Source organism: Mustelus asterias, chromosome 3 (genome assembly GCF_964213995.1).
Source record: "Mustelus asterias chromosome 3, sMusAst1.hap1.1, whole genome shotgun sequence".
NCBI lineage: Eukaryota > Metazoa > Chordata > Chondrichthyes > Carcharhiniformes > Triakidae > Mustelus > Mustelus asterias.
The window spans coordinates 101,277,453-101,299,175 of NC_135803.1; the positions used below are offsets into that span (position 1 = coordinate 101,277,453).

General features: G+C 41.2%; 1 protein-coding gene across 1 annotated transcript in view; it reads left to right on the plus strand.

The window, feature by feature from the left end:
- Positions 1-21,723, plus strand: part of LOC144484720 (metabotropic glutamate receptor 7-like) — a 664,948-nt gene that overhangs the window by 399,464 nt on the left and 243,761 nt on the right. The window contains exon 6 of the mRNA XM_078203160.1: positions 1,065-1,202. Coding sequence (XP_078059286.1) covers positions 1,065-1,202 — 138 coding nt within the window. The remainder of the gene's footprint in view (positions 1-1,064; positions 1,203-21,723) is intronic.

Here is a 21,723-nt window from a genome sequence, read left to right on the forward strand (position 1 = left end):
TAGTATGAAGGGAAAGTTGGAGGGGAAAGCAGCTGGAATCAGTCACGCAGTGTGTCTAAGGAGAGGCAAAGGTAGGAGAAAAAGAGGATGAGGTATGGAAAAGCTTGTGATAGCATTTCTCCCAACATTGCCACTAATCACAGCCATGACTCTTCCTCTGTGTGTGATGCTTGGCATGTTTTCTTCCAAAGGAGTTCAGATGTAGGGCAACACTTGGTTTCCTCTGGTTGTGGCTTCTTGTCACCAATTGTGTCCAAACTTCTCCCTAAAGAAAGTTATCTAAACTACAGGCCCAAATGCTTCATTGGAGAACCTTGGATCCCCTCTCCGGATCCTTAGCAGGCATTTCACCAGTTGTAACATTTTCTCGCTCTCTGCAGTACATCTCCCATTTACAAGGGATTGGCTGCCTTTAAGTGGCATCAGTCAAGCCTGATTTCCTGCTCCTTCTAATGGGTGCACAGCCTACATGAGGCTGCCTCATGATAATGAGCTGGCAGCACCAAGTTCACGTCATGCCCATGGCCACTGTTGATTGAATTTCCAGAGTAGCGTCTGTGGAAATTTCACTTCCAGGGAGGTCCCAAATGCACCATTGTTACATAAGTGATGTCTATCTGATTTGATCAATAAACAATGAGGTTTGGATGCACCCTTCGTATTCCAGTTGTCAAGTTTTCAGTGGAGTTGAAATGGGATTTGCAAACATGGGAAGCAGGCGTTCTCAATTATTGGCCATTAGGGTGCCTGGTGTGATTATAATATAATATACGGAACAAGTTTCATTTCTGACAGTGGTCCTTCTTGTGAGCAATCAAAATAAATTAACTTGCTATTCATTCCCATCCTGGTTTTGAACAACTCTCCAAACTAAAATGAAGGATTCCTTTCCTTGTTTTCCATTTTCATTCATCCTTCTTTTCTTTCTCTTCTTCCTTCCTCGTTCCTTTTCCCTGATCTTTCCCCCTGCCAAAGTGTACTCGTCCATGTATTGCCTACACGGCTCAACATGTTTAGGGTCTGCTGTAAACAGTCTGTGTTCTCTTTTTTTTGTCCCCCGCCAGGCTTTGATAGTTACTTCACCAGTCGGACCTTGGAGAACAATCGACGGAATGTCTGGTTCGCAGAGTTCTGGGAAGAGAACTTTGACTGCCAAGTGACACGCACAGGGTCGAGAAAAGACACGGCTAAGAAATGCACAGGTTATCAATCTTTCTGTCCATTATCGGTGTTGACTTCTACAAGTGAGCCTCACAAACAGCAGCTTAGAAGCAATTTCTGTAATGAAATCTGATCAAATTATGCAGACAAAGGAAAAGTATGGTGTAATGTAGCAGTCAGAATGACTTTATTCTTTCATATTTTATGAGATGACAAGCTCCATTTTGTAGTTCACCTATTAATAATGTAAACATGTTGCGGATTGAAGTTTAACATATTCTCACAAAAGCAGAAAAGTGCTTTTCATTCTGTCTTTTAATACAGTAGATGCATCATTATAACTGATGTGTAATAAATTGGTTTCGTAATTGAACACATTACTCTGGCATTGATGTGAGAGTAGTCACTTGTCACTTGACTTGGAAGATTAGATATTAGGAAGTCTTTCTGGATTTGATTATAAAAAACTATAAAATTCTCAGTGTGAATAGTGATGAGACAGCCTGATCTTCACCACAGAAGCTGCAGAACTCAAGGTGATGGGATTTGTTTTTTGGCTGTTTCTCTCCCTTTCCCTGAAGCTGTGGATTACGGCAGAATTTGGTTCCACTGGCACCTCGACCAAGTGGCCACTCTTCAGTCACTGCAGCTGGACATAGACGGGGAGTTATTCGCCTGTGCAGAGTGACACATCTGAGGATACTCCATTCCTCACCTTGTGATCTTTCTCGCAGGTGTCACTCAATAGTAAACTGGAGCAGGAACCCATTATTTTTCTCTACAGGGACTGTGCAGCAAAGTGGAATGCCGCTTAACACTGTCTCGCTGAGGTCAGCTAAGGATGAAGAATGAAACCTGAGACATGTGACTTTGTGGCTTGGTATTGTTATGGAGACATAAATAATAAAGGTTGAGGTTTTAATATGATTACGTAGTGAGGTTTAAGAATTAATAAGAAAATAATAGAAAGGGGTTACCGATCCCTTTGTGCTCAAAGCTGACTTTTGCAACATTCTAACAGTAATTGACCTTGGTAAAGCTTAAAGACACATCAGCAGATTCTTCAGCTGTGCCCAGCAACTCTCAAGTGTTATGGTTCAGGTCAGAAACTCCAATGCATTTTATGAAGCCTGCCTGAATCATAAGTTTTGCATCTTGAATTTGGCTAGGATAAGCACGATATGTTTCACTTCAGGTATGATTCAAATGATCCACTAGGGAGCTTTTATCAAATAAAGTTTATATATATAGTAAGTTTACATATATAGTAAGGAAATTAGGAAGAACTTTTACAAACAAGAAATAAACAATCTTGATAATACATAATCTTAATAAAAGTCTTTACAATGTTCCAATCAAACCATTCCCACAGACAAAATACCCTTTTCATAGGTTTAACACAGCACAGACATGATGGTGGAAATTTGAGTCCTTTGGTTGAAGTCTGCCGTTCTCTGGATTCACTCTGAACAGGTTGAAGACAAGGCAGCTTCCCAAAACACCAGAGAGACTCTGGTCCAGCCCCAACAACTGCAGGCTTTCACCCTTCAGGAAACCAATAGAACCAAAGAACATTACAACACAGAAACAGGCATTTTGGCCCTTCTTGCTTGTGCCGAACCATTTTTGTGCCTAGTCCCACTGACCTGCACCTGGACCAATAGAAAGTTTTCAATTTAAGAATTTTTCAAATAACAGGGAGAGAGGGAAAACACTTGCTGCCTCTTCTAAGAACCCAAAAACTCAAATCTGCAGCTCCAAACCAAAACTGAAAATGAATCCATGTCACTTGATCTGCCCGCAGTGTTTCTTTCTCTTCCTAACAATGACATCACCTAAGGCTGTGAGCATGAATTTATAAAAACTCTTAAAGGTACACTAACATCACAAGAGGACTGCATTAGCTGTCCTCTTTAGCGACAATAAAGTCCTGGAGTCAGACAGCAAGACCAGTTATCTTAATACCAGATAGCAATAGGGGCAGTCGTCATGCCAAGATAAGCTAGGAGCCTCTGCAGAGGATGTAAATCATAGAAACCCTACAGTGCAGAAAGAGGCCATTTGGCCCATCGAGTCTGCACCGACCACAATCCCACCCAGGCCCTACCCCCATATCCCTACATATTTACCCGCTAATCCCTCTAACCTACCTAGGACTCTAAGGGGCAATTTTAGCATGGCCAATCAACCTAACCCACACATCTTTGGACTGTGGGAGGAAACCGGAGCACCCGGAGGAAACCCACGCAGACACGAGGAGAATGTGCAAACTCCACACAGACAGTGACCCAAGCCGGGAATCGAACCCAGGTCCCTGGAGCACACAAAAAAATGTGTGGCTAGTACAAGATGTGCCTGTTTTTGGTAAAATCCATATCTAATGTCAGATTGAAAATTAAACAGTGTCTGTGTAGGTGCGCAGCATGTTGTAAAAATGTGCAGTTTTTCTGTAAACACCAGAGTTCAGATCAGCCACTTGTTGAACCACATCTCCCTTCATAAGCTTGAATAAACGATTATAACCTGCTCAGAGTCTCTTGTGATTAGCTCATAAGAAGTCAGTGATGACAGTATGAAACCTCATGGTGCTTAAATCCACACAGCCGTGGTGAATCTGGCACCATTTGTGGATTGTTTCTGCTGTGAATTGCATGGTTTAATTACAGTATATCTCATTGTGACTGGCATTGCAAAATAATTTGTTCCGTGGCATCATGCTGTCATCTGCCTGCATGAATGTCCAATCATGCTGAACTTTGCTTCCCTGTAGATGTGGAGGAAATACCTAGCAGACATATGGAACAAGGTGGAAAGTACAGGGAGATAACTTACAGTTCAAAGTACTCCCCTGAACCTTAAATGATTATGAATATAATAAATCTCCACTATTTATATTAAAAGAGCACCAGTGTGTCTCAAAGTAGGATCCTGGGGAGATTGTGTTTGCTAAATGAGATAACTGCATTCTGGTTCTCAGGACTGTTTGAAGTTCTGGCCCCCACTTATAGCATTGAAGCAGCTCTGATAGAAAGTACGTTCAAAATGGCAGCTCAAATAAATGGCCCACATTATTTCAAAAGAGACAAGATACTTTTTTTTTCCCCAGGTAGAAATGAGTGGGGGAGGGAAGAAGACAGTGGACAGAAAATAACACCACTTTCCATTAAAGAATCTATGCTTCTTGCTAAATTTGCAGGGCTTGGGGAGAAGAAGTGGAGAGTGGCACTAACTTGATAGCTCTATCAAAGAGCACGCACAGGCATGATGGGTCAAATGACCTCCTTCAGTGTTGCAGGATTCTATGATCCTAAATAGGGTTTTCAGAAATCATAAATTGCATTAATAAAGCTGTATCTGCTTGCCCTAATCCTTCAGGCAGAACAAAGGCACCCCATGGCAGCATTTGAAGAAGATATTGGAATTTTTCTCATATTCTGACCAACATTCCTCCCCCACTCAATGGCATAAAAAACAAAATAGACAAACTGGCCATGGGCAAAGCCGTGGGGCAAATGTTAGGTGGTGGGAATGGCTGAGTTGCTCTTGCAGAGAAGTGGCAGCGATATGATGAGGTGTATGCCTGTCTCCTGTGCTGTAACCATTCTATGATTGATCTCATTTGCTGTTCATGTAACGTTAATGCTATTAGCTACCACGTTATACCGAAACAGCAGAATTTAGTTCACTGGCCAGAAAAGTCGGTGGACTGTCTGGAAGACATCCTAACGAGTGATGTAAAAGAAAGTTCTTTGTCTCGGAGTGTTTTGTCAAACATTTAATTCACATTTTGCTATAAAGTTCTTGCGTGGACTACCTCCAGGAAGCTGTTGACCTGTTTAATGAATTCTTTCCAAAAAGAATATGCAGACTTTTAGATGAAGATCATAGAAATCCTACAATGCAGAAAGAGGCCCATCGAGCCTGCACCGACCACAATCTCACCCAGGCCCTACCCCCACGTCCCTACATATTTACCTGCTAATCCCTCTAACCTACGCATCTTAGGACAATTTTTAGCATGGCCAATCAATCTAACCTGCACATCTTTTGACTGTGGGAGGAAACCCGAGCACCCGGAGGAAACCCACGCAGACACGAGGAGAATGTACAAACTCCACACAGACAGTGACCCAAGCTGGGAATCGAACCCAGGTCCTTGGAGCTGTGAAGCGGTAGTGCTAACCACTGTACTATCGTGCCGCCCTCATATTCAATGTTTCAAAGAAAGCATTTGATGTTATTGCCCACTCATTACCTCAACCTCAACTTTAATCCCGAACATCCCATTCATTTTAAATCAACTTATTTTCACCTTCCAATATCAATTGTCCTTCCAGGTTGCATGAGTGAGAGAGACAATTCGTGGAGAACTGAATGCAGTTTGTTAATGAATGGAATCACTCCGAAGGATCCATTGCCCTCCATATAACTTGGTTGTTTTGGTGTTGGAATTGCAATATTAGTAGTTGTCATTAGAAACGATTAAGGGTGCTGCTGCTTTAAGTGGGTTAATATTTGAATGAATAATCCTCGAAAGCAGTGCAGAGGGTCAGGCTATGGGTTGTAACATTTACCGATAAAAGCAGTCTAGGACCCCAATTTGCATAGTCACATAGACTGTTGCACGTTTATGATAGGAGCCACCTCTGAAAGAAAGGTCAACATTTGGAGACACATGAGTTACCTTTTTGTCCAAATGAGCAGTTATCACTTTCTGGTGGATGGCCGTTTGAAAATCATTTCTTGTATTTCTTAAAGTCTCTGACCCAACCTAGAAAGAGGAAATTCTGTTCAATCCACAAGGCTTCCTCTTTTCTGTTCTCTTTTGTGCAAAGCGAAACAACATTCGTGAGAGTGTGAAATAAATGGGTAACTGGGAAAAGGTATTTCTGATGCAGGACTAGTTTCACTTGGCTCTAGGGGCCTCTCCAGCCTCAATTAGCCTGTGGCATGATGTCTACTGAGTTGAGTGTTCTGTCAATCCCTGGTGCAAGAAGTCAGTGGTGGAATGTATTTGGAAATCATTGACAGGTTAACACATTCCACCCATATCCCACTGTGGAAAGTCTCAGCTGGTTGTCAGCTGACCACAACTAAACATCCGTACCTCATCCAATACGTCCAACCAGTATAGCATTCTGGAATCAAACTAATGGTTTGCAAAACACGCACGTGGCTGGCTTGTCCCCGTTATGCCATTGCTGGAATTCTCATTGCACCATTGGCCTTGGCTGACACTCATTTGTCTAGTTAGTGATGGGAGTTACGATGTAAAATATGTAATATATGCCACCTGACAGCAATTAATTTTATCATATTCCAAGCACTGTGGTTGTGTGGGATCTTACTGGTTTGTTTTGACCCTACTCCTGTTTGCTTTGGGAAGGCATGGGGAACTCTTGCCCATAAGATTAACTGGCTATTTGTTTCATTTTGCTATGTGTGGAACCTTACTGTGGATAAATTGACTGCTGTGCATTATCTACATAACTACCTTTAAAACTTCACTGGCTGTGAAGCATTTTGACAATATCTTAAGGCTATGAAAGGTACTCTATAAAATGCAAGACTTTGTTTTCTACATTCTTTATGTTGCAGTCTTGATGTACTAGTTGAGAAATCTGCCAGGAATTCTCTACCATGGTCTACTGCAAACCTAACTTCACTGCTCAGTATATGTACTGGGATTCTTACAGTTCCACATGTTATTAGACTGCCCTTATTGGCAACCTCATAAATAGGGCCCAACCCATTTACTCACCATGTAAGTTTGAGGCTGAAATGGTGCAACAAAGGCATCCTGCAGGATAAAGGCTACCCTGATCAGATCATTTTCTGTTGTACATTATGCAAATTCACGAACGGGCCTAAGCCTGTCACTTTCAACCCTGAAAAGTGCTCAATTTACCTGGAAGGATAAGGGCTCTCAAAGCACCAGATGATGCCAGCTGTTTCATGCTGCTACTGTGGAGTACCCACACGAATGGTATTCACCACTAACGGGGTTCCAAACAAATGTTCTAGCTATCACACGAGAGTAATGTGGTATATGAATTTCAGTGTCAGTGTGATGCTAGGTATGTAGGCCAAACCTGCCAAAGACTGGTGGGTCATATCAAACAGCATGTTCCAGCTACTGTTCACAATGGGCAAGGACTGACCGTTCCCACCAAGCCTGTGCTTACAAAACACAGTGTCCAATGTTAGATACGATTCATGATTGGACAACATTTGGTAAATAATCCTCAATGCTAAGAATTACGCTGGCAACCAATTTAAGACTATCAGTCGGGCTCGCAATGTGGCAAATTTATGTGTACTGAAAATATATACATATGAAGCTACAATATTAATACACAAGGCCATGTTAATTGTAGATCGAGAACATGTACACACGTTGTGCCCGTTACAGCCAAACAAAATAAGTAACAGCCATTTACTGCTTTATTGCTCAAGGTAATGCCTTGACCAGAGTCAAGCTGCCTGGTTTAAATTTCAAACGATCTTTGGCAATTAACTGTCAGTCACCATCAACTGGGTACATTCTCCATGGCAATATTTCTACCAATCAGAGTCCATCCAGCACTCTCTTCTCATACAGTATAAATTTGTTGATTTCCCTTGCATTGTATTCTTGTGATTGTGCTGATGAGTGCAAGATGAAAGACGTCTACTAAAAATGTCTCTCTTTTTGTCAGCTTTTTTGTCAGAGTTCTATACTTCCAGATGACTAATTGAATTCTTGGGTTTTTTGCACTAGCTAGAGGCTCTTCCTGGGTTAGAATGAAGCTGCCCATCCTTGCACAGCAATTAATGGCATCTTCAGTTGATAATGAAATAAGCCATTTGTTCATTGGAATGAAATAGGTGCGAACAGTGATGATGAGGTTAACAGCTGGAATTGATCCCAAAGCAGAACACAATTCACATCACTCAGGGTAAGTCAGGATCAATTCGAGTCGGATTGATTCTGACAGAATTCCATCTGGAAAGCATCCTAAATTAATTATGAAGATGCCATACACCTGTTTGATGTGCTAATAGAGAATTTGGATTTATATAAATATATTCATCAAGGTGAAAGTCGATTGGTTTCACAGTTGGTTGAAAATGCATCAGCAAAGGACCACCATTAAAAGTTGTCTCTCTCAATAGGAAACATTTAGTTAAAGTTACAACACAGCAAGTTTCTTATCTTTTAGAGGTTTGGGCATCTTAATTGAGAGATTTTGTAGCGAAGGATGTATTGACACATCAAGGCTGTTTTCTCGCTCCTTAGTCTGTGCTTCAGCTAACTTAACCTGAACCCACTGGCATTTTAATACATCTCATGGCCTTGACGTTCCCAAGATGTAGTCCCATCACATGGCAAAGCATCCACACTCAGAATCGGAATGAGAAGCCCAAATAGTGTCGTAGGCCTCCGTAGAGATCTTTCACTTGTGTGGCCCACTATCTGCCTCTCCAAAACAGAGAACACATAAGGCCTACTGTAAGTAGCAGCTTGGAAAGCAGGAGGAAAAAAAGCCCTTGTTTCTGCCCCCTGTTACCATTTCTTCCTTATTTTGCCTTTTGAGTAAGGGACCTGATGCCAACTTCTGGGCATCTTAACATTGAGTCCCCTCCCAGATAGGGGAGGTAAAGGTGTTCTAAGGTCAGTTACATCACTGCTGCTCATTTGCATGGGACTTGAATACCTACATCTGCATTGTTTAGATGCAAAGGAAAATGAACCCTTTCATATTTAATGTTGCTGTGTAGTGATAATAAAAGTACTGTAGGAACAGTGGCAAACAGCATCAATCTCCACAACCAGCTGCACAATCTTCATGGCCTGTGACTTATCAGACCAGAAATGCAGATCTCAGACCTCAGTGTAAGCGCAACCTTCTTGGAAGGTTAATTACCGAATGATAAAGCTACACGTGACTATGGAGGACATTTTCTCTTGGACAGTATGTTGAACAAACAACACATACTAACCAGTCCATGCTGGCGTTTAAGCTCCACTCAAACTTCTTCCATCCTACATCATCAGCATAACCCTTCATTCAGTTCGCTGTCGTATGCCTATCTAGTTTCTGCTTAAATGCCTCCATATTATCTATCTGCACAACTCCCTGTGGAAGCGAGTTCCACAATCTCATCACTCTGCAGGTAGAGAAATTTCTTCAGAATTGCTTATTTGATGTCTTGGTGACTAATCTTAAATTGATAGCCCATAGTTTTGCTCCTCCACTTCCAAGAGAGAAGAGGCCCAGCCTACTCATCCTTCCTGATGGGAATAACTTCAGATTTCTGGTATCATCTGCCTAAATCTTCTCTGATGCTTTTCCAGCGCCTTTATATATTTATTTCTACTTTGGCAACTGGAACTGTACAGAAAACTAAGTATCGTGTAATCAATGTTCAAAAAGGTTAGCATAATTTCTCAATTTTTTGGTATCCTCCAAAAGTAATGCTTCATACACACACATGTACACATGAACAAGGAGCAGGAGTAGGCCATTCAGCCCCTCGAACCTGCTCTGCCATTTAATAAGATCAAGGCTGATCTGATAGGAACCTCAAATCTGCATCCCGCCTTCTCCCAAAAACCTATCACCGCCTTGCCCATTAAGATTCTATCCACCTCTGCCTTAAAGATATTCAAAGACTCTGCTTCCACCATTTTTCCAGGAAGAGAATTCTAAAGATCTATGGCCGTCTAAGTGAACAAATTTTGACTTATCTCCACTTTAAATGGGCGACCCCTTAATTTTTGAACATTGACCCCATATCCACCCTGTCAAGACTGCTCAGGATCTTGCATGCTTCCATCAAGTCAACTCTTATTCTTCTAAACTCCAGCGGATACAAGCCTAGTCTGTCTAACCTTTCCTTATAAGACAACCCATCAATTCAACGTATTAGTTTTGCAAACTCTCTCTGAACTGCTTCCAACACATTTATGTGCAATATTGTACACAGTACTCCAAATGTGGTCTCAATAGTGTTCTGTACAACTGAAGCATACCTTCCTTACTTTTGTATTCTATTGACATCGCAATAATGATAACGTTCTATTAGTTTTCCTAATTACTTGCTGTACCTGGGTACTAATGTTTTGTGATTTCTGCACTTGGACACCAAATCCCTTTGCATCTCAGAGCTCTGCAATCTCTCACCATTTAGATCATATGCTTCTTTATTTTTCTTTCCAAAGTGGACAGTTTCATCTTTTTCCACATTATACTCTAAATGCCAGATATTCACCCACTAACTTAACCTATCTATATATATTTTTGTAGCCTCCTTATGTCCTCTTTACAACTTACTTTCGTACCTATCTTTGTGTCATCAGCAAATTTGGCCCTTCACCCAAGTTATTTATATAAAGTGTAAACAGTTGAGCACTGATCTCTGTGGCACACCACTCATTGTGTTTGCCAACCTGAAAAACTCATTTATGCGTACTCCCTGCTTCCTATTAGCCTGCTAGTCATCTATTCATACCAATATGTTATTCTCTATAACAGTAGCTTTTATTTTTAGCAATAATCATTAATGTTTACTTTATCAAATGCCTTCTGAAAATTTAAGTACTGTATATCCACTGGTCCCCCTTTATTCACAGTGTATGTTACTTCCTCAAAGAACTCCAATAAGTTGGTTAAACTTGATTTCCCTTTCACAAAACCATGTTGACTTTGCCTGATTACCTTGATCTTATCCAAGTGCACTGCTATTTAATGACAGATGTTAGGTTAACTGGCTGCTCTCTGTGTTCCTCCCTTATTGAATAAAAGACTTACATTTGCTATCTTTCAATCTAATGGGACCTTCCCTGAATCTAGGGCATTTAAAAAAATATAAAACCAATGCATCAACTATCTCACTAGATACTTTTTAAGACTCGGGTGAAGTCCATCAGGATCCGGGCTCTTATCAGCCCACAATTCCAACAATTTACTCAGTACCACTTCTGTGATGAATGTAATATTCCTGAGTTCCTCCCTTCCTTCTATTTCTTGGTTTTGACCCACTTCTGGGATCTGGGATATTACTTGTATCCTCTATTGTGAAAACTGATGAAAAATATCTGTTCAATTCATCTGCCATTTCCTTGTTTTCTATTATCCATTCTCCTGACTCACTTTCTATAGTTTTTGGCCTTATTTTCCTCTGTTGTTGGCTTTAATGATTTATATGCTTGGTATTCCTAGATTCCTTTGCTCCTCTATCCAAGTGATATATGACCTCCCTATTTTCATTCTAAAATGTCATACCTCACACTTGTGTGTTGAGATGAATTTGCTTGTTTATGCCCAATCGAGTTTGTTAATGTATTTTTAGTGTTAGTTGTGTTGCTCGATATTGACTTCTGCATTGCTTCTCTGACCTCCATCCTCCACAACATGCTGTCATCTGCCAATTTAGAATTTTTGTTTTCAAACTCTGGACCATTAATATAAATTGTGAACAACAATGGTCGCAGCTTCAATCCTTGTGGGATTCCACCTTCTGTCACCCTGCAATAATGCTGCCCTTTTTTCTGAATCTGCCTTGCACCAGTCGTTCATTCTGCTAGTTATCCCCTGAATCCGCATGCTCTGAATGTATTCATTAATAGAACATAGAACAGTACAGCACAGTACAGGCCCTTCGGCCCTCGGTGTTGTGCCGAGCTTTGTCCGAAACCAAGATCAAGATATCCCACTCCCTATCCGGTGTGCTCCATGTGCCTATCCAATAACCGCTGGAAAGTTCCTAAAGTGTCCGACTCCACTATCACAGCAGGCAGTCCATTCCACACCCCAACCACTCTCTGAGTAAAGAACCTACCTCGGACATCCCTCCTATATCTCCCACCATGAACCTTATAGTTATGCCCCCTAGTAACAGCTACATTCACCCGTGGAAATAGTCTCTGAACGTCCACTCTATCTATCCCCCTTATCATCTTATAAACCTCTATTAAGTCGCCTCTCATCCTCCTCCGCTCTAAAGAGAAAAGCCCTAGCTCCCTCAACCTTTCCTCATAAGACCTACCCTCTAAACCAGGCAGCATCCTGGTAAATCTCCTCTGCACTCTCTCCAATGCTTCCACATCCTTCTTATAATGAGGTGACCAGAACTGCACACAATATTCCAAATGTGGTCTCACCAAGGTCCTGTACAGTTGCAGCATAACCCCACGGCTCTTAAACTCAAACCCCCTGTTAATAAATGCTAACACACTATAGGCCTTCTTCACGGCTCTATCCACTTGAGTGGCAACCTTCAGAGATCTGTGGATATGAACCCCAAGATCTCTCTGTTCCCCTACATTCCTCAGAACCCTGCCGTTGACCCTGTAATCGGCATTCAAATTTGTCCTACCAAAATGAATAACCTCGCACTTATCAGTGTTAAACTCCATCTGCCATTTTTTGGCCCAGCTCTGCATCCTATCTATGTCTCTTTGCAGCCTACAACAGCCCTCCACCTCATCCACTACTCCACCAATCTTGATGTCATCAGCAAATTTACTGTCCCACCCTTCAGCCCCCTCCTCCAAGTCATTGATAAAAATCACAAATAGCAGAGGACCTAGCGCTGATCCCTGTGGTACACCGTGGTAACTGGTCTCCAGTCTGAAAATTTTCCATCCACCACCACCCTCTGTCTTCTATGAGATAGCCAGTTACTTATCCAATCGGCCAAATTTCCCTCTATCCCACACCTCCTTACTTTCTTCATGAGCCTACCATGGGAAACCTTCTCAAACGCCTTACTAAAATCCATGTATACGACATCAACTGCACTACCTTCATCTACACACTTAGTTACCTCCTCAAAGAATTCAATCAAATTTGTGAGGCAAGACTTACCCTTCACGAATCCGTGCTGACTATCACGGATTAAGCTGCATCTTTCCAAATGGTCATAAATCCTATCCCTCAGGACCTTTTCCATTAACTTACTGACCACCGAAGTAAGACTAACTGGCCTATAATTACCAGGGTCATTCCTATTTCCTTTCTTGAACAGAGGAACAACATTCGCCACTCTCCAGTCCTCTGGCACTATCCCCGTGGACAGTGAGGACCCAAAGATCAAAGCCAAAGGCATTGCAATCTCATCCCTTGCCTCCCAAAGAATCCCAGGATATATCCCATCTGGCCCGGGGGACTTATTGACCCTCAGGTTTTTCAAAATTGCTAATACACCTTCCCTCAGAACATCTATCTCGTCCAGCCTATCAGCCTGTATCCCATTCTCATCCTCAAAAACATGGTCCCTCTCCTTGATGAACACTGAAGAAAAGCATTCATTCATCGCCTCTCCTATCTCTTCTGACTCCATGCACAAGTTCCCACTACTATCCTTGACCAGCCCTAACCTCACCCAAGTCATTCTTTTATTTCTCACATAAGAGTAAAAAGCCTTGGGTTTTCCTTGATCCGACCCGCCAAGGACTTCTCATGCCCCCTCCTAGCTCTCCTAAGCCCATTTTTTAGCTCATTCCTTGCTACCTTGTAACCCTCAAGCAACCCAACTGAACCTTGTTTTCTCATCCTTACATACGCTTCCTTTTTCCTCTTGACAAGACATTCAACCTCTTTTGTGAACCATGGTTCCTTCACTCGGCCATTTCCTCCCTGCCTGACAGGGACATGCCTATCAAAGACACGCAGTATTTGTTCCTTGAACAAGCTCTATTTTTCATTTGTGCCTTTCCCTGACAGTTTCTGTTCCCATCTTATGCTCCCTAATTCTTGCCTAATCGCATCATAATTACCGCTCCCCCAATTATAAACCTTGCCCTGCCGTATGGCCCTATCCCTCTACATTGCAATAATGAAAGACACAGAATTATGGTCACTATCTCCAAAGTGCTCTCCTACAACCAAATCTGACACATGGCCCGGTTCATTACCCAGTACCAAGTCCAATATGGCCCCACCTCTTGTCGGCCTATCCACATATTGTGTCAGGAAATCCTCACTGTACAAAATCCACACTGTACAAAAACTGCCTCATCTGAACTATTCGACCTACAAAGGTTCCAATCAATGTTTGGAAAGTTAAAGTCACCCATGACTTTAATCTATTACTTGGTACCTTACTTTTGTAAATTTACCTATGTCTGATATCTCTTTATTACCTCCTCAAAGAATTTATGGAGTTGGTCAGTTGTTGAAATCAAGCTCACTATTCAGTATGTTTTTGGTTTTGAGATGTTTCCTTATTTTCTCATTTCGTAGGGATTCCATTATTTTTCCTGCCATTGATGTTCACCTGGTTGGTCTTTAGTTCCATTCTGTTATTCTTCACAGTGGTAATGCCTGAGGTGTTCTAATGATTTCCAAATGAACAAGTGATGAGAGCACTCAGTAGAGCACATACTTCTCTCATACTGTGTAAACTCAACATTATTACAGTTACATAGGTCTTTCTTGGGGCTTTTTCTTACTCGGTTGATGCTCTGTAATTAAAAACTGAAAAAGAAATGTTTTTATTAAGAGCTTCCATTTCACTGAGGAGGCTTCAGGCCAATCCACATCCTACAACCTGCTCTGAAAACTCTGCTCACATTTTGACAGCTGTGACAAATTCCATCAAAACAGCTGAGGCAATCCACAATACTCTTTTAAAAGAAAAAGTCAACTTGCCTCCATCTCCCAATGTCAGCAGATCTTTTAAAGATTCTAGAAGCCGGATCTGCTTCTTCACCAAAAAAATAAAATTAGTTCTCCCTTGGGTCATCCCCTACCTGCGTACCAAGTTTCATTGACATCCATCCATTAGTTTTTAAGATATATTGTTTTCACACATTAAAAAAGAGGCAAAAAATAGGGTGCCCACATTCAGTGGCAGAAGTAATTAAAGGTGATGCTTGATAGTGATCATATCAATTATATGAACTGCCCCTCCAAACCTGAAGGAAACTTGAACAATTTACTCGCAATTGGACTGCTAATGTATGCATACAGCATTAGTAGATCCTATGTTGGTATTCTCTTCTGTTACGCTAGTTGAGGGGAGGTTTGATGAAGCAAGAAAGTAGAAATTGAGGGCAGAATATTAAGCCCTATTAGAGGTGGGTACTGAGGCAGGTGGGCACGTGTGAATTTCACACTGCCAGCTGGCAAGTCCATTTGCTCGTAAGCAGCATGTAGCTGATTTAACTGACTAAGGATCTTCTAGGCCTATTGTCAGAGGCTGACTGGAATTTTCCAGTTGGCTCCAGGTCCCTGGAGATGTCCGAAGTTCCATCTTGGGAGGTACTTGCAGAGAAAGACAGACATCAAAATGGTCAGTTCACATGTTTAATAACATTGTTGTGTACTTTACATACTCAAAACACATGAATATGTTATACTGTTTCCCCATCAAAAGATTTTCTTTCAATAAACTGTTTCCTTTTCTACAAACTTTATGGTTTCAACAATAAAAAGCAAATAAACAAATCTTTGTGAAAATGCACACTGGGCAGGATTACAACTAACTTTTTTTTCTTTAAACCACATCTACAAATTAAATTTGGTAATTGATTTATGAAGCTTTCTAAAATCTCTCTACAGGCTCTGGCATGGAGTCAGATTTTAGACTATTTGGCTTTAGTTCAGTATTCAGAAATTTGTACTTTAGACACAAAGACTGATCTGGTTCATACTCCGGTATGTATTCCTGATCAAGTGGATCATGCTTATGCTTTAGATAATCCCTCACTGGAATCCAGCAATTTACATGTACTTTCTCCCCTTTCCATCACTTTTAACCAAGTATCTTTTAGTTCTGTACAGCTCTGTGAAATTTTCCCACATCCTGCTTGTAATGGGGCCTCAACACAAGCAGGCTCATTTAGCCTGAAACTGCAATCTCTTTTGTTTGTGCCACACTGACATTGTTGACTGAATTGCTTCTGTTCAACTTTATAAGTCAAGCCTGGTAGAAGCTCGCATGTGCCTTCTCTTCATCTCAAACTCACTGGGCGTATACTCTGTAGTGGAGTTGTCGTATACAACAGCTATTTGCTGTTTCATACTACCATTTGAACACCTGTGTAGCACTTGTTTCTTTTAGTCCCTCTTTAACTATCCTAGCAGTCTTTAAACTGCACCATTTAATGCCAGACAATAAGGAGAAGTAAAGGGATGTTCAATATTGTTTTGCTTCACTAGTTATCTGAGACAAACTCCTCGGGTAATCTGTGATGAGCAAAAATAGACCTGACCTTGTCTATTATTCAGCAGTGTTAGCTTACTTTGATCAACTTGCACTTGTTGATGAGCACCAAGATATTGTCATTTTACTTGTCACAAGAACTACCTGAACTCTTTAAAACGGACGACTTGGCCATGAGCATGGTTGCAAAAGAGATGGCAACTTATTTCTACCATTTTGGCAGCTAGTATATTGGTCTAGCACTGATTTCAGATCACTGTCTAGAATAGGCAAATAAATAAATCCATTGCCATGGATCTCATGTTGAGTATTTCTGTGTGTTCAATATGAAGTTCTGCTAGAATTCTATCACTCAAAGAACAGGAAATCACCATTTTTGCAGCCTTGTCCGTTTGACAGTTCATTATGATGATTGTGGAAAGGCTCCCTATCTGGGCAATGGTCAAACTCTATTCAGCTGTTATATGGATGCTCATTGATTCATTTCAACACCGAGTCTTCCTGAGTTCTAGCTGCAATTTCAGTTGCTGTGATTGGAAAGTCATCATCTACTACCACTATTGTGAAGATTGCACCTTGATACAACCTGGGAGGTCACTTGGCAGGACATGGCCTTTCCATTTCATTCCAAGTAATTGTAGCAAGGTTTTATTTGTAATTCGTAAGGATGAAGGTGATAATTCAGTGTCTGTACTTGGCCACTTCTGTGCTCGTTGCAAATAACTCGGTCTTACAGGCTTTTTTGAGTTTAAAAACAGTGGTTAGTTTATATTAAGCTAAAAACCCACCCTAGTAAAGATATAAAGTTGTGTAAAAAGGTTCTTACCTTTGCAATGCACGCACATGCGAGTACACACACATGCAAGAATAACAGGTTATACAGTAGGAGGTTACTTTTTGATCAAAGTAAGATTTGATCAGCAATGGCCGAGACAGGCTTTTTCCATGGTGGGCTTAATTCTAGTGGAGTTGAAGCTGATGTAAACTGCATTTCCTGGAGATAGTCTCTGTTAAACAGTAATCTGTCTTCCATCAGTCAGTGATTTGTGCACATGATCATTTCAATGGAAATTCTCTAGCTCTGTGATAGATTCCAAAATGTATCAAAGAGATTGAGGTCTTGAACCTTCGATGGAGAGGAGAGAGATGGAGTTGCTGCTCCAATGGCAGCTTTCTTCTCGACTGTCTTACACAATCAGGGTGTTGTCATAAAATACTTTTCAACATTGCTATATTGGTCATACATGACTGACAATTATTTTAGGCGATGATTGATTAGCTCACGTCAGGACAGGCCATGGCTATTGTTTAATGGCCCAGGTGATTAAGTTTCTGTGATGTCCCATCCAATGCTTCTGAATGGGCCATTCTTCCCTGTGATGAGTTAGGAAGAACACTTTTTGTTAGCCATTATTCCAGCAGACTTTCTGTCTCTGCTTGAAAGGGTAGACATATAGAAATGCAAATGGTGAGGGCCAATTGGGTTTCGGTAATAGTTGAACTAATTCTTGACATCAGCAGGTGTGAAATTCCATGAGATTTTCTTGGTATGTCTTAATTGTGATCTACCTTGGACATTTCCAGAAACTAGCCTACTTGTAATACCAGGCATCAGGAGAACTGAGGCAGCCACCTTAAGTCAGTATCTGTGCTTGTTTTTTTTTTAGAAGTTCTTTTAAATCAGTTCAACATTTATTTGATCAGCTGGTGAAAATAAATAGTAATATTAAACATGCACACATCATATTATTGTGACAGCTTTTATCTGAATCCTCATGCAGCAAATGTGACAGTGCATCCATAATAGCATTCTCTTTTGAATTCCAAATAGATTTGCCAATGTTCCCTATACTTCCAGGCTAATGTCTGTTAGCCAAATTTCCTTCCTGTCCTCAAGAATTGCCTTATTCTGAGTTTGGACCTCTTCACTTTCACCTTTGAATTCTCAAATAATATGAAAAACATGTCCATTCTTTCAAAGTATGTTTCTCGAGCTCCCCCCTGTGTTCCTAGATTTCTGATGTCTGTCCCATTTAAAATTCCCCAGTTTACTGTGGTTATCTATGATAGCCACGGCTATCTATAACAGTGATACAGAGGCTAAATCAGCCTAAGTGGAACAAACTCTCCCAAGTCCAATCCAGTTGATGGTTGACTTAGATGGATGCAAAGACTCTACAAAAACCCATTCAACTGAATATGGTTACACAATGTCAGGAAGAGTGAAGTTCAGCGCAATGCTTTTCAATTTCTGTCACGTCCTCGCGGTAAACTCACTGAGGACATGACTTGGGCAACACGGAGGCACAGTGGTTAGCACTGCTGCTTCACAGCGCCAGGGATCTGGGTTCAATTCCAGCCTTGGGTGGCTGCCTGTGTGGAGTTTGCACATTCTCCACGTGTCTGCATTGGTTTCCTCCAGGTGCTCCGGTTTCCTCCCACAGTCCAAAGATATGTGGGTTAGGTGGATTAGCCTTGCTAAATTCACACACAAAAACAGAAAATGCTGGAAAATCTCAGCAGGTCTGACAGCATCTGTGGAGAGACAATAGAGCTGTTTCGAGTCTGGATGACCCTTCGTCAGCTTAGAGCAAAAAATCAGAAGAGATTTATACTATGGGAGGGGGAGGATGGTGCTGTAATTGGACAAAGAAAATGTAAATGATGATAAAGGCTGAGTAAGATGCTAAAAGTGTCCATTAAGTGATCAGAATTTGTGAATGTGTCTCTCCACAGATGCTGTCAGCTCTGAATAACCCTTTAACTTTGAGAGCCCACCCGCCATTCTTAATTGAATGCAAGCCCACCCTCTGGCTGCTAATCGGCCAATTCGGAGAATGTCACAGACGATTGCCAGCTCAAGTGCAGACTTCTGACCCTCATATGAGTCTGATGGGCAGGTCCTGAAGCCTGTGGCCTAAATCCTGCCCTGAGCCATGTAGCTGAATGTGACAGATTGTGCAGTACCCTTTTGACAACTTGTTAATTCAGTCTTATTAATGAACTATTTTTGTTCATTGCATGTTTTCAGGATAATGCTCGGAGGCATTATAGTGTCAAACGTATACCTCGTGCACACCACTTACAAGTGACCCTGCGGATAAATCTACAAGCTCCTCTGAACATGAAGTTAATTACTAGTCCCCTGATTCATGTTCTGAAGTTCACAATGAAAATGTGCACAGGTCGCATCGTATTAGTTGAAATATTTTTAGCTCATTTAGGGCTGACGAAACCTGAGAGGTCTCCATTGTTTAGACATTATTTTTGAAGTCATTCCAAAAGGTTGAGCAGGTTGGGCTTTTACCCATTGGAGTTTAGAAGAATGAGAGGTGATCTTATTGAAACATCTGTGATCCTGCGGGGACTTGACAGGATGAGGCACTCGAGCGGGAGAGGCTGGAACTAAGGGACACAATTAAAAAATGCGAGCTCTTCCTTTAAGCTGGAGTTGAGAATTTTTTTCTGAGTATCTCCAGAAAACAGTGGAGGTTGGGTCATTGAATTTATTCTAGGCTGAGCTACAAAGACTTTTGACGGAGAGTCGGCTCGGGGTGGGGGGGGGGGGGGGTGGTGGGGGGGGGGGGTTTAGACAGGAAAGTGGAATTGAGGTCACAACCAGATCAGCCATGATCTTGTCAAATAGCAGAACAGGTTTGAAGGGCTGAATGGCCCACTCCTGCCCCAAGTCTGATGTTCCTTTACATTCAGATTAATTTATTTATGCTTAACCTTTTGAGGAATATTGTGCATTCCCTAGAAAGAACCTCACTGCTAATAAATGTATTCACAAGAATAATGCTGTTTAACACATTACTGGCATGTTACTTCTGAGATCTATAATTTGTTGAAAGCGCATTGAAGTCATGATATGGTACAGTATTTGATTGGCAACGGGTGCCGAGGATGGGTGGCATGACATCAGGAACACTGGCATAACTAGGAGATCACCCAATTCTGCCCCCACCATTGCCCCCTTTGGCTGTCCCACTAATGGTTCATTTGTGACAGTAATTCAGCCCCCAAATGTCTTGAGGACACTTCAATCATTTTCCCTCATCAAGTTAAAGGCTCAGGAAAACATCACGAAGAAAGAAAAAATAAATTAAAATGCCGCTCCTAGTTATTAACCTTTAGTGCCGAATAACTTAAAGTGCAACTAGATAACACTGGGGTTCCAAATGTTTGAAAAATGTTAACCTGTGTGAAATTGAGGTGTGTTAAAGACTAATTTAAATATAGGATGAATGTGATTTGTTGTTGTTCATAATGCTTTATTGCACTGAAAACCTCCTTTGTGAAGAAATGAGGGGTCCGGAGGGATCGAACTGGTTAATTCCGGCTTTGTTTTCAAAAGGTATTGTTTCTTTTTCAAAAATGTGCAGCAACTGGTCTCTTTGGGGTCAAGAGCTTTATTCTATACTTTCACGTGATAATTCCAAACTCAACCCCAGTGGGATCTTCGGCTGGTTTTATTTTTGTAGACACAACAAAAGTCCACGTATCTGTTGTATGAGCTGGAGAGAGAAATGTTTCCTAATGGAATTGAGTGGCATCACTGCACATTTCAGAGCGGCTAACATACATCACTGACACACTGAGCACTATGAGGAAGTGAGCGTTAACCCTTCTATTAAAGAAGGTATCTTTGTCCAGTTTAGTTCATGGTGCAGGCTGCATCATTTGCCAAGCGACCTTGTTTTGACTGACCAGCCATTTAAAGAAACCACTCAGTGTGACACTCAAGACTTTAAGCCCACTGCATTGTTATGGCGGTACAGTCATTAGCACATGTTGCCAATTGGCACAACATCTGAGTTTCACTTTAATATGAACGCAGTAATGTCTGGTCTATTGTGCTGCAGATGTGGTTCAAATTGATCACATTTTGAATATTTATGACCTTGTAATTTTTAAGGCAAATACAACAAGCAGTTGATTTTGATTAATGGCATAATTACCATTCCAAAACAATATGAACTAACCAACATGTAACTGAAGATGCATTACAGTGCAGCAAACAATTTTCTGAAGCATTTTTCCAAATGTTGCTTTTTGTCCACTAATACATAAAGCATTATGAACAATAATAAATCAGAAAACTGCTTAATAATTAAGAACTGGATGCAGGACTTTAAACCTACATCTCTCAAGTTAATTGTTTTATTAGCTACGCAGATCTACATGACTCAACCAAGCCATGATGATCACTGTGTCGTAATACATTGAAGGTTGATCTGTGTTCTGACACAATGAGAAACAACAAGTTGTTTCTGAGGTGTTATAACTGTGTTTATATTATTACATTTATCGGTTGTTATGACTTCCACAATATGAGGCTTTCTTGCTCAGCAAGTTGAGAAAGTAGGAAGAAAGATTTGCCAGTATCTAACCGCAGGGTGTCCCAAA